At 45.0% G+C, this 26191-nt stretch overlaps 1 protein-coding gene across 1 annotated transcript in view; it reads right to left on the bottom strand.

Moving 5' to 3' along the window:
- The window catches only part of LOC311167677 (popy Class I histocompatibility antigen, A-1 alpha chain-like), a gene marked incomplete at both ends in the record, with an annotated part of 424513 nt that extends 401438 nt beyond the window's left edge, over positions 1-23075 (bottom strand). The window contains 4 exons of the mRNA XM_084228734.1: positions 21071-21346; positions 21924-22199; positions 22426-22695; positions 23015-23075. Coding sequence (XP_084084860.1) covers positions 21071-21346; positions 21924-22199; positions 22426-22695; positions 23015-23075 — 883 coding nt within the window. The remainder of the gene's footprint in view (positions 1-21070; positions 21347-21923; positions 22200-22425; positions 22696-23014) is intronic.
- Between the last annotated feature and the right edge of the window lie 3116 nt (positions 23076-26191).

Below are 26191 nucleotides of genomic sequence, written 5' to 3'. Positions count from 1 at the left end.
AGGGATTGGACACTCTTCCATGTACAGGAAGCTGTGCTGAAGCTGTGTGGTGCCCAGCCGGCACTCCAGAGGTTGTAAGAAGGCTTTCTGTTGTGGCCTTCCTGGGATCCCAGTGACTACTGCGGTCTCTTTGCTCTTTAGTCAAAATGGAGTATGTCCCTCCAGTGTCCACCAAGACATCAATCAAATGGTCCCCCACAGTGGATGCTACCCGGGGTTCTGAGGGGGTTTTCTAATGGTCTTTTTTAGATCTACTGGAGCCCCTCGGCCCCCATATTCTTCATCTGAACAGTCTGTCTGTACTATCATTATTTCTCCTTTCCTATGTACTTGACTCTTGATTCCATCTTCTCTGTTCATATTCCCTCCTATCCTCACCTGAGCCTCTGCTCTGTGCTATCATTTCTCTCCTTTCCTCTATCCTTGGTTCCAGGTCCCTTGTACTCCATCTATATTCCGTCCAGTAACCCCTGCGTGAATCATCATGTCATGGTGTCGTTGCCTTCTTTCCTGCCTTCTGTCATTGTTTTCCCGCCTATTTACCTGTGACCTGGGACAACTGTACTTCCAATGTCCCTCTTCCCTGCATAAGCACACTGATCACTCCCTAAGGGTTCGCTTCTCCTGGGTTCATGTCTCTTTCTATTACTGTTTCTGTCCTATGCTCCCTCTGTACAAAAACAGTCACAGGATTTAGTCTCCTGTCATCTATGTAATTATAAACCCTAAATGCCAAGTCTGCTACCTGAGACACACTCATCTCTGTGATGCCGTCCACCTTTGTTAACTTTCTCCCTATGTTTGGGGCACTAAGAGTAATGCATGCCATAGTGATCAGATGGGCATTTTCTGGGGCATCTGGATTTATATGTTTGCATAATTGGTTCAGGGAACTCTGATGGATCCTCATTAGCCCTCTGTTCAAACTGTAGAGTTTTATTGAAATTTCTTTGGGAATTCCCTGCTGCAGTCCGACCAGTAGATACTTTTTTTACAGCTCCAACATATATATTTCCTCACTGCTGGGGTCCCAGTTGGGATATACCACTGACTGGGACAGCCACCTCCTGTTCTAGGGATTCTGTTGGTAGAGATGATGAGCCTCCTCCCTGACTTTCCTGAAAACCATTCTCTGCTCAACCAAAGTCAATAAAGTTTGTAGCATTGATTGTATATCTAGAAAATAAATAAAATTAAATAAACCAGAAGATCCTGAAGTTACAAAATGGGGGCGAGAGAAATCCTATAACACTCAGTCCCACACAAGGTAGCTCTCTCACTCTATGAAGGAAAATAATATTGAAGAAATTCAAGTGAATGACCCTAAGTGTTTACCTTCTCCATAGTCCACTGCATCCTCAGAATGTCCCACCCACAGCTTCTCCATAACCCGGTCCCATCCTCTCTGTCCCAGCCCCTTCCACTGCAGGCCTCCAGGGTCTCACCTCAAGGAGCTGAGAGACACAAAGCAGCCCTGGGCACATCGCTGTCGGAGGAAGAACAAAAGAGAACCTGGTCAGAGCCCAGAGATGAGACCCTCATAGGAACTGATTAGGGTGACTCTCCCTACAGTTCCCTCTATGCTGTCCTCAGGGGCTCAGGGATCCAACCCCTGATCCAAACTTACCCGCACCCTGAATGTAGCTCCCTCCTTGTCCTCCTGTGGGAAGAAACAACATGTGAGACAAGCGAGGAGTCAGCCCATGGAATCCTAAAGGAATCCCCTAGTTCAGGGCCACAGGGAAGTTTCTAGAACTGTGACTGTAGACCCAGATCAGGACTGGGATATATGAACAATGGATGTAAAGAGAACTGGAGTCTGTCCTCAGCAGGGTCCATCCCCTATGACATTTTCTGGAAAACAGATACCCATCATCAGAATTACAACATGAACAATGGGTGATTCATTTTCATAAGTGCTTTACAAAAGAGTGAGTGTTAGCAATCAGCTCCAGACTGGGCAACACAAATGTGTGGATTAAACACTTCCTACTATCCAGGAAGGGCAAGTTCTCCCTGGGATATCAAAGCCCCCAGTGGACAAGATCCCCCACTCCCTTCCCTACCTAAGTGCTTCTTCCTCCATGTCACAGCTGCAGCCACCGCAGCTCCAGTGAGCACAGCTCCAAGGAGAACCAGGCCAGCAATGATGCCCGTGGTGAGGATGGAGGACTGAGGAGGGGGTACTGGAAGGGAAGGGAAGGGGAGACCCTGAGCCCCAGGCTTCATCCTAACTCTTTGAAGTTCTCCAGAAGGGCTCCTGATTCCCCTGTGAAGAAGCTCAGTGCCCACATCCTCCTCATTACCCCATCTCAGGACTCAGGGCTCCAGCAGCCCCTCATGCTGCACATGGCACGTGTTTCTCTACTCCTCTCCAGAAGGCACTACCACAGCTGCCCACTTCTGGAAGGTTCCATCTCCCCCAGGCCTGGTCTCCACCAGCTCCATCTCCTGGGTCAGGTGCTCCCCATCTCGCTGCCAGGTCAGGGTGATGTCCACAGGGTAGAAGCCCAGGGCCCAGCACCTCAGGGTGACCTTATGCTCAGAGGTGGGGTGGTGCGTCATGAGTGTCTTTGGGGTATCTGAAGGGGAACAAATCATAAGTATCACACTTCGAGTTTCCTCCATTGACACTGAAGCAGGCTCACTGACCATCCTCAGAATGGACATGACAATAGGTTTGGAGGGAGGAAGCACAAAACCCAGAAACCAGCCTGGTCTGGAGAATCTGGGATAATCAGGTGAGAGTCCAGGGTAGGAGGGTGCAGGTCTCTGAGAACACAGACTTTTGCTCCTGACCTGGGTGAATGACACAGAAATGCAGGAGTCAGATCCAGAAATGTTCTCAGACCAAAAACAAGACCTTGAAAGAGAAACTCATGGTTCCCAGGGTGACTGCCGGGTCAAAAGACCCAGGAAGAGTTATTTCCGGATTGGCCTCCCCTCCCTCAGGAGAAACTGGATTCCTTAACTGTCCAGAAAAGTGGTGTCTTCTGGGCGAGTCTCTCTAGCACAGAACATGAAACCCAGGGGGACTCTCCCTCTGCCCAGAAAGCAGCTGCTGTTCTGCCCATTATTCCATTTCCCTGTGGGGGCCAGGAGAGGGGAGGTCCGAGGCCTTGTGGCCCCTCTTACCTGTGCGCTGCAGCACCTCCTTCCCCGTCTCCAGGAGTCTGCGGAGCCGCGGGAAGCACCTGCTCTGCACACTGTGCCTGACGCGCTCGGCCCTGACCGCCACCTCCCATGCGCGCTGGGTGATCTGAGCCCCCGAGTCCGCGGGGTCCAGGAGCGCAGGTCCTCGCTCAGGGAGATGGAATCCGCGCCGTCCTAGGCGAACTTTTCATAACAGCCAAGGAGGGTCCCGTGATGCCCCAGTTCACAGCCACACATTTTCTGGAGGGTGTAAGACCCTGAGCCCTGCCTGCCCTGCGGTCCGCCCAGAGGTCACTACAAAATCACCCCGCCCTCTCACCCTGAATAAACCTAAACTGAAAATGAAAGGGCAGGCGGGAGAGTCCCTTGCGGATGGAGGGTCCTGGCAGATCCACCAGCCTCGAGGGGTCAGTGGACCCTGAGACTCGGGATACCCCGGCCTTAGGGTGGGAATGGGGGTGACCTGACCCTGGCACCACTCCTCGAAGCTCACCGTCCTCTCTCGGTTGTAGAGGCTGCGCAGGTCCCTCAGGAGCGCTTTGAACCACTGCGCGTTGTCCCTTTGGTTCTGAGTCTCTTCCTCCTTCATGCCTTTTTCATCTGAGAGAGACTTGGTATGATTTCAGTCCTCATTTATTTTTGATGTTTGTGTTGTGACCCCTGGGCATGGTTCATCCTGGAGAATGATCCACTGGTACTTGATAAAATGTATATTTAGGTTTTCTTTTTTGGGGGGGTAACAGTGTCCTATAGATGTTTATTAGTTCCATGTGGTCTAGATTTTCATTTAGGGCTATTGTGCCCTTGCTTATTTTCTGTCTTGCTGCTCTGTCCTGTGGTGAGAGTGCAGTATTGAAGTCTCCTACCACATGTGTTTCCAGAGCTGATAGTAATTGTCTAATGTATTTTGGAGCTCCCTTATTGGGTGAGTATATACTGATGAGTGTTATGACTTTCTGGTGTATTGTCACCTTGATTATTATGTAGTGTCCTTTGGTGTCTCTTGTCACCCTTTTTAGTGTGAAGTCTGTTTTATTTGCTATAAGAGTGGCTACCCCCGCCTTCTTCTGGGGTGTTTGTTTGTTTGTAGAATTGTTTTCCAACACTTTAGTTTCAATCTATGCTTAATTTTAGAACTTAAATGTGTTTCCTGGAAGCAACAGGAATTTGGATTCTGTGTTTGAATCCAGCATGCTACTGGTGAGTTTAGTCCATTAACACTTAGATACATGGAGTCTGTTGTTGCCATTTGGAGATTTTTTTCATGATTTTCTTCATTACCTTGTTCAGTTCTTCCTGTTCATTTCTCTGTTGGTTTAGATTTTAAGGCTCCTTGTAATATTTCTTGGAGTGGGGGTTTAATCATAGTAAATTTCTAAGATTGTGTTTTATAAGAAAGTGCTTATTTTTCCCTCATAAAGGAAGGAGAGCTCTTCAGGATAAAGTATTCTTGGCTCTTTTCCACCATGTTGTTGACATCATTCTCCCAAACCTAATAAATTTAAAAGAACATAAATAATATAACACATGTTCACACACAGGGCAGGAAATGCAACAGCTAAAAGAAATATGGGAAACTCACATATATGTGGAAATGTACTTCTACATAACCAAAATATCAAAAAGAAATCAAAATGGAAATTAAAAAATACTTTCAGAATAATGATAATGAAGAAACATGATGTCAAAATTTATTGGATGTATTAAAGTCTGTAGAGGGAAATTTATAGCTCCAGGTGACTAAATTAATAAAGCAGAAAGCAACCCGGGAGAAAGCTGTGCAACAGAGAACTCAGTTTGTGTCCAGTGTTGAATTAAGTTCTCACACTTAGCATAGGGGTTGAGGTTAGCATAAGTCTATTCAAGATATTTAGGGTGAGGAGTTGACCTAGAGGCAGGGATTACTGTTCACCCCTCCCCACATCTCTGGTACCTACAGCACAGGAGGAAGCTTGAGTCCCTGACTCTCACTGGAGCTGATTCTTCAGGCTTCCTGCCCTGGGTCCTTTCCACTAATACTCCTTGTCAGTGACAGCTCTCCAGTCACCCGAACAGTACAAAGGGGGCAGTCTGCAGTTTAGCCCTGGTACCTGCTATAAACACTACAATGAAGAAACAGAAGAACAAATCACAAATGCTGGCTCAAGCAACAACCAAAACCCTGAGAGAAGCCTCAGTCCAGCAGAACTGCGACATCTGCCTGAAGAGGAGCTCAAGTGAACAGTTGTAACACCACCACTGAACTTAAACAAAAAAATGCATGATGTAAATCAGGAACAGAATAAAGACTGAGTAAATATGATACTATTACAGTTTGAAGCAGGATTAAAAAAATAACAACAAATTAAAAATACAGGGCTAAAATAACAGGCAAACACAAGTAATGGAGAAAATGAATGAACTAAAAAAGGATAATATCACAGAAAACACAAATAGAACAACTAGTGAACAAAATTTTAAATGTAAACAGTGTAAGACTGGTAGAGTGTAGCCCCGGAACCATTGTTGTTGGAAGTCAGGGACCTCATGATTCCCCTTGAGTTGAGAGAGGGTGGGCTCAACAAACAAAGGTGAGAAGGATGCTCTGCATGCTGAGCAAGGCTGCTGCAAGCCCCACATAGTGTTTTGGACTGAGTAGACTGGAAAGATCAGCCATCATGGTCAACTGTGGGTACTTGGAAAGTGCAGCCCCTGCGCTAGTGTTGGAAGCCTGGGACCCCCAAGATCCCTTCTAGAACTGAGTAAATACAGAGGCAGGGGATGTTCAGTGCTCATCAACATGTCCACATCACTACCCTTGTGGAGTCTGCTGTACCAGTGCTGGACTCGGTCTGGCCACAAGTTCCCAAATCCTAGAAGGAGCACCCAAAAATGACACCTACCGGAATCAGTGGCACAGTCTCCCCATGCATAGAACAAATTAGAAAACAAACAACAGGGAGAAGGGAAAATACAAATAACCAAGCAAGCCCTCAGGGGAAAGACACAGCACAGCAAGAAAATCAGCCACCATAACTCAACAACAATGACATGGAAGAACTTGCCTGCTTGCCAGATAGAGAATTTAAAATTGCCATGATTTAAAAACATAAAAAAGATGAAAAGGAAAAGAATGATATGAGAAATATATTAAATGAATTGAAGAATGAAATTGAGGCCTTCAAGAGGGAAATGAAGGAAGCTCAAGAGATTAAAAAGTTAGTGGAGGAGCTAAAGAACTCTGAGAAAAGCAACAAAACCAGAATTGATAAAATGGAAGAACAGATCAGTACTCTTGAAGATACAGAACTAAAAAAGAACTAAAAAAGAAAAGGAAAGAGAAGTACAAAGGAAAAAGAAAGAAGAAACACTTCAAGAACTATCTGACACCATGAGGAAAGGAAATATAAGTACTATAGATATCCCAGAAGGTGAAGAGAGAGACCAAGGCACCTGAAACTATTCAAGGATATAATTGAATAGAACATCCCTAGGATGAAGAAGGAGATGAAAATAGACATACAAGAAGCAAGAACACAAAATTGCCAAAATGAAATAAAAACTACAGCAAGGCACATGACAGAAAGCTGGCAAGAGTGCAAGACAAGGAAAAAAATAATGAAGCTGACAAGGGGGAAGAAACGGGTAACATATAAAGGAAAACCAATCAGGCTGACATCAGAAATCTCTGAAGAAACACTACAGGTAAGAGGACACTGTAGTGACACATTCAACAAACTCCAAGTCAGCAAATACCATCCAAAAATACTTTACCACGCAAAGCTCTCCTTCCTCTATGAAGAAAAAATAAGGGCCTTCTCAGACAAATAGTTTCTCCAGAAATTAATTACTACTAAACTCCCACTACAAAAAATACTACAAGAAGTCCTAAAGCCAAAATCAACAGAGGAATGAAGAAGATGAACCTGATAAGTCAAGGAATACAATCACAAAAACACAAACAAAATGACAAATACAGATGCAGGCCTATCTTTATTAACTCTAAATGTAAATGAACAAAACTCTTCAATGAAAAGACACAGAGTAGCTGGCTGGATTAAAAACCAAAATCCTACCTTCTGCTGTCTCAAGGAAGGATTAAGGGAAATACAGATTGTGTCACTTGTATGTGGAATCTAGGGAAACTAAAGAAAGGATCAGACAAAATCAAGTAGTAAGTCCTGACCCTAGAAATCAGACCTTAGATATGACCCACAGGAGCAGAAGGGGAAGGAAAGGGTGAGAGTAAGGAATGGGGGGCATGGTGGAGGAGGCTGTGTAAGCTCTGGTAGTGGAAAAACTGTATGACCCCAACTGAGGGGAGAAATTCTATATCATGAAAAAATAAGCAAGAATGATTAACTAACTAAACAAACAAAAAAATGGCTGGAGAATATGATGCAGCATAGCACATGATCTTAAAAGAAGTGCCAAGATTGAATCCTAATTCTGCTCCCTCTTGTGTAGACTTGAAATGAGTGTTAGAATTTTTCCAGGCTTAGTTTTAAATAAGGGGCAATAAGTCCTTGAGGACACAGCTATGGGAGTGGAAAATGCAACCCCTTCCACCTGACGGAAAGAAAGGTCAGTCATCTGGTGACCCCAACTCACCCCGTCTCAGGGCCAGAGGTCCTCAAGCCTGGGAGACCCTCCTGCTGTCATCTAGGAGGGGCCTTTGATAATGCAGGTATTTATGTTCACAAATAATTTTTAACAATACAATCAGATCAAAGAGATTCTAGTGTTTCCAGCAGTATTGATTTGAGAATGCAGCAGTTTATCTTTCTAGGATAGTGCCTGTTAATCAATAATAGAACATAATAATATTTTTTTTATTACTACTAATAAAGAATAAATAAAGGCCTGCTGAGTCTCTCGGCAGAAGATACTAGCACCTCACCAAGTGTCAGTGTCTCCTCATTCTACCTCATCCCCTTCCCCTCAGCCCTTTCGTTTTCGCGACGCCGTCTCATCCTTTCAGGAACCCCTGACATGACATTTTGCTGGAGGCTGGTCCCCGGCAAGTAGTATAGTTTGAAGTCTGGGAGAGTGATACCTCCATTCCCTTCTTTTTTTTTTTCAGGAGAATTTTGGCTATTTGGGGGTTTTGGTGGCTCCATATGAATTTCATCAATATTTTTTTCTATTTTATTGAAGAATGACATTGAAATTTTTTTTTTTTTTTTTTTTTTAAATTTTATTGTTATATTCCCCATACAATTGCAGCCCCCCATTCTGACCCCAATCCCTCCCCTCCCGCCCCCGCCCCCCTAAAAGTGTCTCTGGTTCATAGTTTTTTGTTGATTTTGATTTTCACTTTCTTATAGTTATTCATTTTCCTGGTCCCTTATTTAAGTTTTCTAGATTCCTGCTATGAGTGAGACCATCCGGTATTTTTCTTTTTCTTTTTGGCTTATTTCGCTGAGCATGATCCCTTCCAGCGCCATCCATGTTGCTGCAAATTGCATGTGTTTATCTTTTTTGAATGCTGAGTAATATTCCATGGTATATATGTACCACATCTTCTTGATCCAGTCATCTATTTTTGGGCATTTGGGTTGTTTCCAAAGCTTAGCTATTGTAAACAGTGCTGCTATAAACATAGGGGTGCAGGTGTTCTTTGGAATTGATGTTTCTGTGTCCTTTGGGTAAATACCTAGGAGTGGAATTGCTGGGTCATATGGAAGCTCTATGTTTAGTAGGTCCAGAAATCTCCACACAGCTTTCCACAGTGGTTGGACCAGTTTGCACTCCCACCAACAGTGCAGAAGAGTTCCTTTTTCTCCACACCCTCGCCAACATTTGTTGTTGCTAGTTTTTTTAATATGTGCCATTCTCACTGGTGTAAGATGGTATCTCATGGTAGTTTTGATTTGCATTTCCCTGATGACAAGTGATGTTGAACATTTTTTCATATGCCTGTTGGCCATTTGCATTTCCTCTTCAGAGAAGTTTCTTTTAAGCTCTTCTGCCCATTTTTTGACTGGATTATTTTCTTTGTTGTTGTTGAGACTCATCAGCTCTTTGCAGATTTTTGTGATCAGTCCTTTATCATTAGTGTTGGGTGCAAAAATGTTCTCCCAGTTGGTGGGGTTTCTCTTTGTTTTTGTTATTGTCTCTTTTGCTGTGCAAAAGCTCTTTAATTTGATATAGTCCCAGCTGTTTATCTTTGCCTTCACTATCACAGCTTTGGGTGATGTGTCTGTAAAGATGTCTTTGATGTGCAAATCACGTAGTGTTTCGCCTATATTTCCTTCTATATATTTTATGGTTTCAGGTCTTATGACATTGAAATTTTAATTGGAATAGCATTGAATCTGTGAATTGCTTTTGGTAGGATGGCCATTTTGATAATGTTAATTCTTCCGATCCATGAGCAGGGGATGTCTTTCCATTTCTTTGTGTCTACTTCTATTTAACAGTGTTTTATAGTTTCCTTTGTATAGTTCCTTTACTTCTTTTGTTAGGTTTATTCCCAGGTATTTGATTTTCTTTTGCCTCAATTAATAAAAGGAATGGTGTTCTTGATTTCTTCTTCTTCAGATGTATTGTTTGTGTATAGGAAGGCTACTGATTTTTGTACATTGATTTTGTATCCTGCCACTTTACCGAACTGATTGATTACTTTAATTAGTTTTTCTGTGGAGTTTTTGGGGTTCTCTATGTATAGTATCATATCGTCCACAAATAGTGATAGTTTGACTTCTTCCTTGCCTATTTGGATTCCTTCTATATCTTTCTCTTGTCTTATTGCTCTGGCTAGGACTTCCAGTATTATGTTGAAAAGCAGTGGTGAGAGTGGACACCTTGTCTTGTTCCAGATCTTAATGGGAATGCTGTCAGCTTTTCACCATTGAGAATGATATTGGCTGTGGGCTTGTCATAGGTGGCCTTTATGATGTTGAGGTATGTTCCTTGTGTCCCGAGAATTTCAAGGGCCTTTATCATAAATGGGTGTTGTACTTTTTCGAAAGCTTTCTCAGCATCTATTGATATTATCATATGGTTTTTATATATGTTTTTGTTGATGTGTTGGATTACATTGATTGATTTTCAGATGTTGAACCATCCTTGTGTCCCTGGAATAAATCCAACTTGGTCGTGGTGAATTAACTTATGGATGCATTGTTGGATTCTGTTGGCAAGGATTTTGTTGAGGATTTTTGCATCAGTGTTCATTAGGGAGATTAGCCTGTAATTTTCTTTTTTTTTTGTGCGTCTTTGTTGAGTTTTGGTATTAGTGTAATGTTGGTTTTGTAGAACGTATTGGGTAGTATTCCTTCTTTTTCAATTTTTTGAAAGAGTTTGTGTAGGATAGGCACTAATTCACTGCTGAACGTTTGGTAGAATTCATTTGTGAAGCCGTCTGGGCCTGGGCTTTTGTTTTTGGGGAGTGCTTTGATTATTGCTTCAATTTCACTGCTTGTAATTGGTCTGTTTAGTTGTTCTTTTTTTCTTTGTCCAGCTTTAGATGATTATATCGTTCTAGGAATTTGTCCATCTCTTCTAGGTTGTTGAATTTATTTGCATATAAGTGTTCATAGTAATCTCTGATTATTCTTTTGATTTCTACTGAATCTGTTGTGATTTCTCCTCTTTCATTTATAATCCTATTTATATGTGTTTTCTCCCATTTTTTTCTTTGTGAGCCTTGCTAGAGGTTTGTCTATTTTGTTTATTTTTTCCAAGAACCAACTTTTGGTTTCATTGATCCTTTGGATTGCTTTTTAATTTCTAATTCATTTATTTCTGCTTTGATTTTTATTATTTCGTTTCTTCTACTGGCTTTAGGTTTTTTTGTTCTTCTTTTTCTAGTTCTTTGATATGTGAAATTAGGTTGTTTCTTTGAGTTCTCTCATTTGTTCCTGTGAACCTGTATTGCTATATATTTTCCTCGTATTACTGTTTTTGCTGCATCCCATACATTCTGGAAAGCGGTGTCTTCCTTGTCATTCAACTCAAAGTATTTTTTAATTTCTTCTTTGATCTCCACATTAGTCCAGTGGTCTTCCAGTAGTGTGGATTTCAATCTCCATTAAGTAGGAGGGTTCCTTGTTTCCTTTTCATGATTTATTTCTAGCTTGATATCTTTATGATCAGAGAAGATAGTTGGAATGATTTTGATTTTCATGTATCTGTTGATGTTTGTCTTGTGACAAAACAAGACCTAACACTAAAACTTATTATTTCAGCTAGACATTTATTTAAAACAGTGGATAGCCGCCAGTGCATCCCTATCAGCTAAAGCCTAAGCATCAAAAGACTATTTTATTCACATGGCCTTCAGCCGGAGACCAGCTGCTGCTCAGCTATCAGAACTTTTTCTACCTACAAACTTCTTAACACAGTTAACTTTATTTAAAAACTTTCCTAAGAAACTTCTAAATTAAAAGGAAACTTCTAAAAAACGAAACAAGGATATACTATAATTGTTATGCTGGATTGCTTGTCAGATATATACAATAAATTGTCTCCCATTGTGAATTGGGCCGAATTGTGTAGTAACTAATTTCTAAACAGGTAATTTTCTGTGCCAATTGCTTGCAGTCTGCTGATACATATAATTCATAGCCTAATGTACTTTTTGGGAAATTTTTCTCCTTTTATGACCAAGAACAAAAAGTGAAGGAATGTTGGATCTTCAGCCCCACAGTGTGAGGCACAAGGAATCTTCAGCCCCACGGTGTGAGGCTCTTTACCTTCGGCCCCACGGTGTGAGGCCCTTTAGCTTCGCTGCTTGCCAGTGTCTTATCTGGCTGGGGCATCAAGGCCTCCTGCAGCAACTACTAAGTCATAATAATCAAAACTGCGTGGTATTGGAACCAGAACAGACACAAGGACCAATGGAACCAAATAGAAAACCCAGAAATAAACCCACAGATTTATGGTCAACTAATCTTTGACAAAGGAGCAAAGAATATGCACTGAAGCAAAGAAAGTTTGTTCAATAAATGGTGCTGGGAAAACTGGGTGGCTACATGCAAAAGAATGAAGCTTGACTACTACCTCACACCATGCACAAAAACCAACTCAAAATGGATTAAAGAACTAGACATAAGACCTGAAACCATAAAATACATAGAAGGAAATATTGGCAAAACACTACAAGACATGCACCTCAAAGACATCTTTACAGACACATCACCCAAAGCAGTGATAGTGAAGGCAAAGATAAACAGCTGGGATTACATCAAATTAAAGAGCTTCGGCACAGAAAAAGAGACAGTAACAAAAACAAAGAGAAACCCCACTGACTGCTTTTGCTGCATCCCATACATTTAGGATATTGGTGTCCTCCTTGTCATTCAACTCAAAGTATTTTTTAATTTCTTCTTTGATCTCCACATTAGTCCAGTGGTCTTCCAGTAGTGTGGATTTCAATCTCCATTAAGTAGGAGGGTTCCTTGTTTCCTTTTCATGATTTATTTCTAGCTTGATACCTTTATGATCAGAGAAGACAGTTGGAATGATTTTGATTTTCATGTATCTGTTGATGTTTGTCTTGTGGCCCAGTATGTGATTGATTCTGGAGAATGATCCATGCACACTTGAGAAAAATGTGTACTCAGATTTTTTTGGGTGCAGTGTCCTATAGATGTCTGGTAAGTCCATGAGTTCTATGTCTTTATTTAAGGCTCTAGTGTCTTTATTTTTTGTCTCATTGATCTGTCCATTGGTGTGAGTGGGGTGTTAAAGTCTCTCACTATATATGTATTTTCTTTAATATCTGTTTTCAGAGCTGATAATAATTGTCTATTATATTTTGGTGCCCCTTCATTTGGTGAGTATATATTGATGAGTGTTATATCTTCCTGATGTATTGTCCCCTTGATCATAATGAAGTGTCCATCTACGTACCTTTATACTTTTTTAATTTGAAGTCTCTTTCATCTGATATAAGTATGGCTGTTCCTACCATCTTTTTTGGTCCATTTGCTGGTTGGATTGTTTTTCAACCTTTTACGTTCAGTCTATGTTTATCTTTTGTGGTTAAATGTGTTTCCTGGAGACAGCAGAAGGTTGGATTTTTTTTTTTAATCCAGCCTTCTACTCTGTGTCTTTTTATTGATGAGTTTAATCCATTTACATTTAGAGTTTCTGTTTGTCTGAGAAGGTCCATATTTTTTCTTCGTAGAGGAAGGAGAGCTTTGCAGGGTAAAGTATTCTTGGTTTGCATTTTCTGTCTCAAAGTTTGCTGAATATGTTACTCCATTCTCTTCTTGCCCGTAATGTTTCTTCGGAGATGTCAGAAGTTAACCTGATTGGTTTTCCCTTATAAGTTATCTGTTTCATCCCCCTTGCCAGTTTCATTATTTTTCCTTGTCTTGGACTCTTTTTTTTGTTTGTTTGTTTGTTTGTTTTTTTAATAGAGGCATGTTTTATTTATTTATTTGTTTGTTTGTTTTGTTTATACATGCACTGGGTATAATCAGAAGCACAGGAGGGTGAGAGAATTCACCAGAGCCAGAGCGGGGAGCAGAGCAGGCAGAAGGACCGAAGTACACTGCTGAGGGGAGCAGCGGGCGGCAGGAGAGGTCTGCGCGCCATGTGGGACCCTCCTCCAGTGGCCGGGGAGAAGCCGGGGATAGAACCGGCGCTGCAGAGGCTGAGGGCAGCTTTGCAACCCAGCGCTCAACCGCTGCGCCACCGGGGAGGCCCTGTCTTGGACTCTTGCAAGCTTTTCTATTAGGTGTCTTGCCATAGCTTTCTTTTCATTATGGTAATTGGGAGTTCTTCTCACTTCCTGTATGTCTATATTCATCTCCTTTATCATGCTTGGCAAGTTTTCTTCAATTATCTCCTTGAATAATTTCTCAGTTCCTTTGTCTCTCTCCTCACCTTCTGGAATGCCTATAACTCTTAGATATCCTCTCTTCATTGAGTCTGATAATTGTCTAAGAGTCTCCTCATACTGCTTTATTTGCACTTCTTTCTCCTTTTTTCTTTTGGCTCTTTTTATTTCTGTATCTTCGATAGTACTGATCCGTTCTTCCATTTCATCAATCCTGTTTTTATTGCTTTTCCCAGAGTTCTTTATCTCCTCTAGTAATCTTTTTTATCTCCTGTGTTTCTTTTCTTTCCTTTCTTAAGGTCTCAATTTCATTCTTCTGTTCAGTGATTTGTCTCAAATCATTTTTTTCCTTTTTGTTTTCTTTCTGCTTTTTAATCAGGATGATAATTAATTCTCTATCTGATAGGCCGAGAAGTTCTTCCATGTCATTGTTGAGCTCTGGTGACTGTATTTGTTTTCGTGGTGTGTCCTCCTGCTTGCTTGCTTGATTATTTATATTTTTTCTTCTCCCTGTTGTTTGCTTTCTAATTAGTTCTATGTGTTGGGACGTTGTGCCACTGGTGTTGGCAGACATCTCTTTGGAGTGCTCCTTTAGGGGTGTTGGAAACTGTTTACCAGACTGAGACCAGCACTGGTAAGCCAAAACTCCACCAGGGTGTTAATGCTGTGTTGCTAGGCTCTGTCCCTTATAGTTCCCTCCCTCTGTATTTACTCAGTTCCAACAGGGAATCAGCTAGTTGGTGATTTAGTTCTGTTCACAAGTTGGTGCCAGAGACCCGTACTTGCTGATCTGTGCTTTTTCCCAGTGGTTCTCTGAGTAGCGGAGAGGGGGCAGAGGGGAGCAACTCAACAAGGGGCTCTTATTCAAGCCGGGTGCAGTGCCTGCCTGTGTTCACCCACTGTTGTGTACACAGCTGTATGGATCCGACGCCCTGAAGTCTGCACTCTAGGTCTCAGTTCCAGGGCTATCAGATCCAAAATGCTGGCTGTCACCCTGTGCAGTGCCTGCTGCTATGGTGCGTCCCATGCCCCGGATCCTGTGCCTAGCTCTCAGTTCCAGGATGGGGTCTTGCTCCACACCTTATTTCCCCCCATACCCCCATTTGCATGGCCCACCCTCTCTCAGCACCTGAGGGTGTTTTTGGGATCCCTGGTTTCCAACTATAGGGTGTTGGTGATTTTTTTCTGGTCGCTAGGTGACTCCAGAGATCTTTCCTATTGTCCTTCGCGAACTGTGTTTTTTTTTTTTTTTTTTAACCCAGTGGGTCCGGGGGAAGAGAGTGGGAGTGGCATAGAGCACCCCAACAGCGTGGGGGTGCTGTGTCTGCCCTGTGCCCCACCGTCGAGGGGATCTCACTCCCCAAATTTTGTGCCCTGGGTCTCAGTTCCAAAGCCCTACGGTCCAGGACATTGACTGTAGTCTGGTTAGTGTCCACAGAAATGGCACCTTTTGCACCCAGCTCCTGTGTCCGGATGCCTGGTTTCTGATTACTCAGTGAGGGACATTCTCCTAAATGAGGTCTCCAGTGCGTCTCCCTGCAAGCCTAGGTCGCAGGCGCGGGGACCTGGGCAGCCGCCATCAGTGTATGCTTTTCAAGCGCTGCTTTTCCTCACAAGCTTACCGGCTGGCCTTGGGCTATTTGTAGGTCTCCTGGGAGTCTTTTTTTTTTTTTTCTCTAATGGCACCTGGAGCCGTTTGTTCCCTCACCTCCGCGGTGATTCCTGCAGGGTTCTCCACAGTTCCAGTTCACAGGGTGCGGTGACGGAAATAGTTCCTTTCCACTCACAGTCCCGCAAGCGTAGTTTGTTCTTGTTGGTTGTTTTAAGGTGTTTTTTTTTGTTGTTTCTTTTTTCCTCCTTTCTATTGGTCGGAGAGTGTCAACTTTGTGGGTGGGGGAGGGTAGCAGGGTTCTGAGCTTTCCTCCCTTCTAGTCTTCTTTTATGGCTACTTTCTTCTTCAGGCAGTTTGCCAGAGTCGCCTGTTTATCTTCGTGTCCCAGTTCTCGCAGGGACCTGCCGCTTTTCCTCCCTATTAACTTTATTTTTTATGGGAGGTCTTATACGCAACTTTTCCTCGCCACCATGTTGATTTGCCTTCTAGACCTAGAATCTTTGAGGAGACTCCATACTGTTTTCCATAGGGGCTGGACCAGTTCCCACAATAGTGTGTGAAGGTTCCTTTGCCCCCACACCTTGCCAACACTGGTTGTCTCTAGTCTTTTTAATATGAGCCCCTCACAGGTGCGAGGTGGTGTCTCATTGTGGTTCTGATCTGCATCCCCTGATGACGTGTGATGGGGGCATTTTCCATGTGCCTGTGGCCATCTCCATCTTCTTTGGAGAAGTGTCCACTTAGCTCCTCTCCCCATTTTTGATTGGGCTGTATTCTGGGTGCTGAGTTATTACATATAACTCATCTATCTTGGGTGTATGATATGCAAATTAGTTCTCCCACCCCATAGGGTGTCTTTACATTTAATGACAGTTTCCTTCCCTGCGTGGAACTTGAAGTTTGATGTGGCTCCACTGGTCTCTCTTTGCATCTGCTTCCTTGGAGCACAGAAGACATCGAGGGCGGTGAGTCTACTATGTAGGACACAATATGGTGTTCATATCATTGTACATTTGTCTAAAACTCACAGCATGGATACCACCAAGAGTGACCCCAACGGGCCATGAGAGATGATGATGAGCAGGTTCATCATGTGGCAGACGGGCCGCTCTGGGCTTAGCATGTGATGCAGTTGAAGGGATTTTAGTAGGATTTAATTTTGAAAGTATTATTTCATGAGCACAGAAGAAAATTTTATACTCAAGAATTTATGAGCTAAATGAATAACACCCATAGTCCTCCAGTGAGCCAGGTCATCTGCTCAAAACCAGTTAGCAGTTTATCATTTCTCTTTCCAGAAAAATACATCTAGGTCTGTATCTAGTCACTAGTGTATACTATTGTATAAGTACAAGAGTGTAAGACACAGAGTGGGAGAAATGATTGCAAATCAGATCATGTATCTGATAAAGGACTTGTATCTTGAATTTGTATTATAAATGAAATCTTCCAATTCAACAATAAGAAAAGAAATGATCCAATGCAAACAATGGACAAAAGAATTCACCAATGAAGGATACAGATGCCAAATAACTGTGATGCTCAATATCACAGGTTATTAGGGAAAGACAGACTAAAAACAGTGATACCACTACATGCTTATTAGAAGGCAAAAGTCCCCCTAGAATGGGCAACACCAAGTGCTGACTGCAGCACAGGACCCCTCATCACTGCTGCCAGGATAGGATGACCCAGTCACCAGGGAGGATCTGACATTTCCTTTAAAGCCAGACATAGACCGACCATACAATCCAGTGAGCACTGTCCCAGCTATTTACCCAACTAATCTGAAAACTTATATTTGCAAAACAACAAAGAAAACCAAACCCGAAAACCCTGCATGCAAGTAAATGTTTATAGCAGAACCCCCACTAAATGTGAGCTGCCCATAGTGACTTCCTTCCAAAGACAAAAATAACTAAAGAAAATAAAATAAAAGTGGATATTTAGGCACTTGTTGTGTTGATGGAGAACGACCTCAAAGAGAGGCCATTGTGCCTGAGCAGCTCTGCTCACAGGTGTCATCAGCAGAGGAAAGAACTGTCAGCCAGAGGCACAAAGGAATTATGGTTGGAACTTCATGTGGTGTCCTGGGTGGGATGTTGGAGCATGAAAACAGCAATAGGAAAATTAATGAAATCCAAATACAGTGCAGAGTTTAGTGAAAATGAATCAATATTGCTTCCTTAGCTGCTCAAATGCACTGTGGTCATGTGAGATGTTAACAATTTGGAAATGATGTGGGTTATAAAGGAACTCTACTACCTTTGCCACCTTTCTATAAATATAACAGCATTTTTTAAAATATTGTTTGAAATTAAATTTTAGATTAAAAATTTAAAAAAATAGCCCTCAACAAAGTCATAGGTTGTAGAAGGAAAATGATGAACTTCCCAGTTTTCCCAGGTATTGCTTTCAAGGAACTGGAGAGAGGGGTTCTGGGGAGAAAAGCTGGAAACCTCACACCCAGGGCAGGCTCCAGAGTCTCCTCTCCTCTGAGCCCTCCTTCTCTGACTCCTCACAGAGCATCTCACCCCAAGGACGCCACCCTCCAGGACCCCCAACTCTGCTCACCTCAGCCCCCCCACCAACTGGTGGCTCCACCAGAATCCGTAACAGCGCGGCAGCGCCCCCATGTGGCCACAGGGCTGAGCACAGGAGACCAGAACTGCCCTTTCTCCTGCTGGGCCAGGTCCCCCACCAGGGCTCCCTGGGGTCCCAGCAGCAGGACAGGTCCATTGTCACATTAGGAGTCCTCCAATTGACACCGTGCTGAGTAACTATTGGTACAGGCCTCAGGGAAGAGCCAGGTATCTAGGTCATAACAGTTGCTCCCCCAGTTCTGAGTCCCCAAATTATAGTTTCCCTCAATCTCTTTGGATGGGAACTTGGACTCCAGAGTCCCTGTTATTTGTTCCTGTTTTCAGGGATGAAGGTGCCTCTTCCTTAGCATCAGCCCCACATTCTCCATCTCTAGGGTGGGGAAGGGGCCAAGTAACAGACTCTCAGGCTCTGTTCTAGACCTTCTGAGTCTTCGTGAGTGTCCAGGTGACTCCTGTGCTCACTGAAGTGGGGCTCCCTGGGCTCTGTGTCTTCCCCATGTAGGGTCAGACTGTGCAGTCTGCTCTGGGGGGTGTCTGCTCAGATTTCTCATCACTGTGGAATGTGGGGTTCAATTCTGCTCCTTTCTCTTGCTTTGTCATCACTCTGGGTGACCCTTACATGCTCCATGCTTTAAATATCATTTATATCACATCACCTCCCAGATATGTTTCTCACCTCAGACATTTCACCTGGGTCCCAGACTTGTCTGTCCAATTGCCATCATCACTTTCAATTCTAATAGATCTGATTCAAGTTTCCTAAAGTGAATGCCTAGGATGCCCACATATGGGTCTTCTGGGGCCTTCCTCAAGTCACTGAGGCTCCACCTCTCTGCCTGCACAGCCTGAAACACTGACTGTGTTTCATCCTTGACCCCTTTCTCACAGCCCAGCAGTAGGAAATGCTGTAAATACCATGTCTACATATGCACAGTCCTGGGACCTGCACTGGTTTCCTCCATTTCTCTTCCCACTTCTCACCCTTCGATGCTGCACAGCAGCCAGACTGGGGCTACCAGAGAGAAGTCCCACAGGTGTCTATCTGTTCAGAAGGTCTTATCATCAAACATCCTCCCAACATCCTCAGGCCTGAATGACCTGGGTGCACACAGATCCCATCTCCTTGCCTCCTTGCTCATGTCAGTCATATAGTCACATTCCTGCTCAGGCATCTGCCCTGGAGATTGTCCTGAATGGACTAAAGTTCCCTGCACATCACATCCTTGTGGGCAACATGTCCATCAAACTTCTTCTCAAAGGACACTTCAGTGAGACACACACTGATCATGCTGGGAAGAAAACCATCCTGTCCCCACACACTGACTCTGGTCACCTTCCTACATCCGTTACCCACTTCTAACCAGACACGCGTGGTTTACTATCTGATCCACTGTCACACAGTCCCCAGCCTCCCTTCCCTACTAGGACACACTCTCCACAGGCTGCAAGTTGTGCATGTTTTTAGTTCATTGAGGTTTCCTAGTTGCATAAACAGTCAGTCACACATCTGGTGCAACAATTATCAGTTGTGTCATCAGTGTAGAGCACCTCCCTATTCTAGAGACAGTGTCTTTAGTAATGTGGTACATTACACAGGTGTTCTTCTTTTGAAAAGGGGTTCCTAGGTCCTTTTTTAAGGTTTATTTATTACTGCATAGAAGAACTGGGGTGTAGGTCAGCAGCACGGGGGTGGAGTTGATGAGAGGACTCACCAGAGACACAGTGGAGAGCAGAACAGGCGGACCGACTGAAATACACTGCTAAGGGGAGCATCGGGCCAACAGGAAAGGTCTGATGGACATATGTGGGTAGTACCCTGGTTGGAGATTGAACTTGGGTTGTAGAGGTGATAGCACTGAGACTTAACCCCTGGACCACCAGGGAGGCCCAGGTTTTTAGGCTATGCGTCCTGTTTTTCAGCCAACTGTGAAGGTAACTGACTCCATCAACACAGGGGTCTCAATTAGCACCAGCACTGGGGTTACTACACTGAAGCATCTTATGAGACCAGAGAAGAGTCAGGACACGATATTCTAAAGGAATCCCAGGGGCCTCCCCGGTGGCGCAGCGGTTGAGCGCTGGGTTGTGAAGCTGCCTGCAGCCTCTGCAGCGCTGGTTCGATCCCCGGATGCTCCCCGGCCACCGGAGGAGGGTCTCACATAGCGCGCAGACCTCAAATGTCCAGACCTGCTGCTCCCCTCAGCAGTGTACTTTGGTCCTTCTGCCTGCTCTGCTCCCCGCTCTGGCTCTAGTGAATTCTTTCACTCTCCCGTGCTTCTGACTGTACCCAGTGCTTGTATAAATAAATAAAAAAATAAATCTTTTAAAAAAAAATGAAGGAATCCCAAAGTCTGGACCACTGGGGAGAAGTTTCCAGAGCTGTGACTGGAAACTTAGGGCAAGACCAGGAAATATGAAGAAAGGAGATGACAGGGGACTAGACCAACAACCTCCTGGGTCTGCCTTCAGCAGGGACCATTCCCTGTGCCAGAATTATCAAGGTGAACAACTTGTGATTCATTTTCAAAAATGCTTTACAAAGAGTGTTAGCAATCAACTCCAGACTGGGCAATACAAGTGTGTGGGTGGTGTTTCCCATTACCAGGCAGGGCATGTGCTACCTCTGGCCTGAAAGCCCCCAGTGGACACGATCCCCCCACTCCCTTCCCTACCTGAGTGTTTCTTCCTCCACATCACAGCTGCAGCCACCGCAGCTCCAGTGAGCACAGCTCCAAGGAGAACCAGGCCAGCAATGACACCTGTGGTGGGGTCGGTGGAGTCAGTAGGGACGGTGGGCTGAGGAGGGGGCACTGGAAGGGAAGGGAAGGAAAGGTGAGACCCTGAGCCCCAGGCCCCCATCTGATGCTCTGAAGGTCTCCAGAAGGGCTCCTGATGCCCCTGAGAGGCATTGTACCCACGTTCCCTCCTTACCCCAAGTCAGGACTTTGGGCTCCAGCAGCCCCTCATGCTGCACATGACACGTGTATCTCTGCTCCTCTCCAGAAGGTACCTCCACAGCCGCCCATTTCTGGAAGGTTCTGTCCCCTCCAGGCCTGGTGTCCACCAGCTCCGTGTCCTGGGTCAGGCCCATTCCATCTCGCTGCCAGGTCAGGGTGATGTCCGCAGGGTAGAAGCCCAGGGCCCAGCACCTCAGGGTGACCTTCTGGTCAGAGGTGGGGTGGTGGGTCACATGCGTCTTTGGGGCCTCTGAGGAGAGGGTAAAAACTTTCACAGTCAGGGTTTTTCTCTCATGGACCCTGAATAACCCTCCTGTGACCATCCACAGAATGGAGAGGGCACTGGGTTTGGAAAGAGGAAGCACAAAATCTAGAAACCAGCCTGGTCTGGGGAGTCTGGGATAATCTCTATTCCCTAGAAAGTTCTAGAATTAGGGCGACAGCTCTGGATAGGAGGACACTGTTCTCTAAGCAGGAGAGCACCTAAATTTGCTCCTGACCTGGGGACTCAGAAAAGCAGAGTGACATCAGAAAAATGTCATGCGACCAATCACAAGACCCTGAAGGAAAAACTCAGGGTTCCCAAGAGGGCTGCCTCCTCACAAGGATCCCATGAAGGGTGCCTGATTCCAGGGCTGGTCTCCCCTCAGGCTCAGAAGACACTGGATTCCTTAACTGTTCTGAGGAAAAGTGGGGTCCTCTGGGGAGTCAGGAAACCCAGGAGGCTCCTCCTCCCCTGACCAGAGAGGGGGCGCTGCTGTGACCCTGACTCCACCCTCCCCGCGGTGCTGGCCTGAGGGGTTTGGAGACGTCGCGGCCCCTCTTACCTGAGCGCTGCAGAGTCTCCTTCCCGATCTCCAGGTACCTGCGCAGCGACTCCATGCACGTGTCCTCCAGGTAGTTCCTGACGCGCTCAGCAGCTCCAGTCACCTCCAACTTGCGCCGGGAGATCTGAGCGGCCGTGTCCGCCGCGGTCCAGGAGCGCAGGTCCCCGTTCAGGGCCAGGTAATCGGCGCCGTCGTAGGCGGACTGACTGTACCCGCGGAGGAGGCGCCCGTCGGGCCCCACGTCGCAGCCAAACATATTCTGGAAGGTGTGAGACCCTGTCCCCGCCCCGTCACCCCGCGTCACCCCGCGGTCACCCCGCCCGCCCCCGCCGGGAATAAACCGAAACTGACGCGGGAACCCCGCGGGGAACGTCCCGGGGCTCGTCCCGGGTCGAGGGTCCGGCGGGTCCCCCTGCCTCGGGGGACGCTCGGGCCCGGGGTCTGGGGTCCCCGCCCGCCCGCGGGGGTGGGGTCGTGAGCGCCCCGGGCCCGCCCCGCTCACCGGCCGCGCTCTGGTTGTAGTAGCCGCGCAGGGTGAGCAGGTTGAGGCGGAACGTCTGCGCGTTGGCCTTCGCGGTCCGTGTCTCCTCCTCCCAGTACCCCGGCCCCTCCTGCTCCATCCAGGGCGCCCGCGGCTCCATCCTCGGCTCCGCCGCGTCGCTGTCGAAGCGCGCGAACTGCGTGTCGTCCACGGAGCCCACGGCGATGAAGCGGGGCTCCCCGAGGCCGGGCCGGGACATCGCGGTGAAGAAATACCTCAGGGAGTGGGGGCCTGGGGGCGGGAGGGAGACCCGGGCTGACCCTTCTCCCCGCGGGTCCCATGGAGTTGGGGCAGGAGGGCAGGAGGCGAGGGGGCTCCTGAGATTGAAATGGGGCAGCGGAGGAGAAGGCTGGAGACTCAGAGGGGCAAGAGGAGGCTGGAGGCTGGGAGAGACAGAAAAGGGTCAGGACAGGGTGGGGTTAAGGGGGACAACAGAGTCAGCAGTGGCAGAGAGGAGGCTTTCCAGGGGTCCTGCGCCCCCTCCCTCTCCTGCCTGAGTTCCTCTAGTCCCTCCTCCTCAGTGGCCTGTCCCTCCTGAGCCTGCACTCACCTGCCCAGGTCTCTGTCAGGGCCAGGGTCCCTGAGAGCAGCAGGAGGGTTGGGGGCCTCATGACGGGGTGCTCCTGAGGTCTGGGGAGCCTCTGAGTCCACACTGGTGGCAGCTGTGAGATTGACTGGCTGCTCTGGAGACCTCCAGGCATGGGGAAGTGAGAACTGCGGTGAGTCACCAGTATCCAGGAAGGAGGACCCAACACAGGTTGTGAAAGAGAGAAGTGAAAGTGGGGAGATGGGGGAAGCCCCAACAGTCACCTTCCCTGGCCCAGACACAGCCTTGGCTGCTGACACCCTGAGAACCACACCTGGCACCTGGGACTTTGCTGCCCCCTCCTCTCCTGCTCCAAGGCCTTTGTCACACTTGCCTCCCGGAGTCCAGGCCGGGGACTGGGGCAGCGATTTTCAAGAGTTTTTGTTTCAGGATCTCTGCACACTTTTACAAACTAGTGAGGACCCAGTATAGTTTTAGGAGGCTATAGCTCTCAGTATTTACTACATGAGGAATAAAAACAACTTAAAGATATTTTAACTAATATAGAATATTATTGATAACCCAATGTGTGTTCTAAGTGTCTTAATGAAATAAAGATATTTAATGAAAATAATCAGGATCATGTGTGAATCTTTTACAGCTTACATTTTTGCTTACAAATTATTTTTCTTCTCTGTCTCGCTAGAAAAATGTTGGATTGTCCTATTTTCTCCTGCATTTACTCTTTGTTTTCATTGGCCAAAGAAAAGCTATACAGCCTCTCTGTTTTATGTATCAAAGATCCCCAAAGGTAAGTAAGTGGAAGTTGTCAAGCTTATAGCAATGGGACACAATTTTTCACTTTCTGGTTTTCACTTGGAGCTTGTACTTTATCAAGGCAGATAATTACTATCATTTATCAACTGTCAGTTGATTTTCTTAAAGGGACAGCTCACATTCATTTTCTAGAAAGTGTGTACAGGTTAACAAAAATTAATAATGATAGTTTTTGTCATTCATTTCAAGTAAAGCTGGTAGTACCCCCGCCCCAGCAAAAAATAAAGGTCTAATTCACCTCATGCAAATTAGTTTCCTTGGGACATAGCACTTTGGATTGTGGCAGAAGTGACTGACATGTGCTCTGTGTCATCAGAAACTGAGTTTACTTTGTGTCCAGATTCTTTCTCTCAGGCTTGAGGAGATGCTCCCTGATTTCCTGAGCCTCCCTGACCAGGACCCCACAGCTCTTCACACTGGACAGGGTGGTCTCTGTCCATGTCCCTGCTCCCTCCCTCTTGCTCCCTCCTGTGCAGCCCTTCTCCTCTGGGCTCAGGTGCTGGACCTGCCTGTGGAACCCTGACAATGATGGGTCATTTCAAAACTTGAAGCCTCATTTCAGTGCTTTTCTGTTCCTCATTGTTAACAACAGCTGACAGTGTTTGTCAATATCATCTGGTCTCAAAAATCTTTGTTTGCGAATGGCGTTATTTTATCTTTTTGGATTGCTGAACAATATTCCAAGTGTATATTATATATATCACACCTTCTGATCCAGTCATCTATTTTTGGGCATTTTGGGTTGTCTCCAGGTTTTACCTGTTGTAAATAGTGCTGCAATAAACATAGGGGTACAGGTGTTCTTTTGAATCAATGTTTCTGTGTCCTTTGGGTAGATCCCTAGGAGTGGAATTGCCAGGTCATATGGTACCTTCATTTTCAGTAGACTGACGAACCTCCAGACAGCTTTCTATAGTGGTTCGACCAGTCTGCACTCCCACCAGCAATGTAGGAGAGTTCATACAGTTCTTATACCACATCCTCACCAACATTTGTTGTTGCTTGTTTTTTTTGATATGTGCCATTCTTACTGGTGTAAGGTGGTATCTGAATGTGGTTTTGATTTGCACTTCCCTGATTATAAGGGATGTTGAACATTTTTTCATGTGCCTGTTGGCCATTTGCATTTCCTCTTTGGGGAAATGTCTTAAGTTCTTCTGCCCATTTCTTGACTGGATTGTTTATTTTGTTTTTGTTGAGTCTTTGTGTGAGTTCTTTGTATATCTTTGTGATCAGCCCCTTGTCAGTTGAATAGAGTGCAAAGATATTTTCCCAATCAGTGGAATGCCTCTCTGTTTTGGTTAATGTCTCTTTTGCTATACAGAAGCTTTCAGTTTGATTAATCCCAGGTGTTTATCTTTTCCTTGACTATCTTTGCTTTGGGTGATGAATCTTTAAAGATGTTTCTGAGATATATGTCTTGTAGTGTTTTACCTATATTTTCTTCTATATATTTTATGGTTTCAGGTCTTATGTCCAGTTCTCTTATCGATCTTGAGTTAATTTTTGTGCCTGGTGAGAGGTAGTGGTCTAGTTTCATTTTTTTGCATGTGGTGGTCCCAGCACTTTTTATTAAATAAACTGTATATGTTCTATTGCATGGTCTTTGCTCCTTTGTCAAAGATCAGTTGTCCATATAAGTGTGATTTTATTTTTGGGCTCTCTATTCAGTTCTATTCGTCTGTGTGTCTGTTTTTGTTCCAATACCAAACTGTTTTAATTATTATGGCTTTGTAGCATACCTTGAAGTTTGGAAGTGTGATACCTCCTTTCTCCTTTGTTTTCATCAGTAGGTCTTTGGTTATTTGTGGTTTTTTGTTGCTCAGTGTGAATTTAATCAGTATTTGTTCTATTTCTTTGAAGAATGTCATTGAGATTTTTATTGGAATAGATTTGAATCTGTATATTGCTTTTGGGAGGATGGCCATTTAAAAATGTTAATTCTTCCAATTCATGAGCAGAGGATGTCTTTGTATTTCTTTGTGTCTTCTTCTATTTCTTTTAACAGTGGGTTTTTTTTTTTTTTGTATAGGTCTTTCACCTCTTTTGAATGTGGATGGAGCTAGAAGGAATAATGCTCAGTGAAATAAGCCAGAAGGAAAAAGAAAAATATTGGATAGTTTCACTTATAGCAGGAATATAGGGGAACCAAATAAGACATCAGTACAAAAAAATAATAACAGTACAAAACACAACAAAGGAGGGCCTCCCCTGGTGGTGCAGGTAGTTGAGCGCCATGCTATGAAGTTGTCTGCAGCCTCTGCCACACCAGTTCAATCCTGGCCAGTTGGTGAGGGTCCCACATGGAGCGACAGACCTCTCCTGTCTCACCCGCTGCTCCCCTCAGCAGTGTATTTCATCAGT

This window comes from Talpa europaea (genome assembly GCF_964194135.1).
Source record: "Talpa europaea genome assembly, chromosome: 2".
Classification (NCBI taxonomy): domain Eukaryota; kingdom Metazoa; phylum Chordata; class Mammalia; order Eulipotyphla; family Talpidae; genus Talpa; species Talpa europaea.
This window is presented reverse-complemented; position numbering and strand designations above follow the sequence as displayed.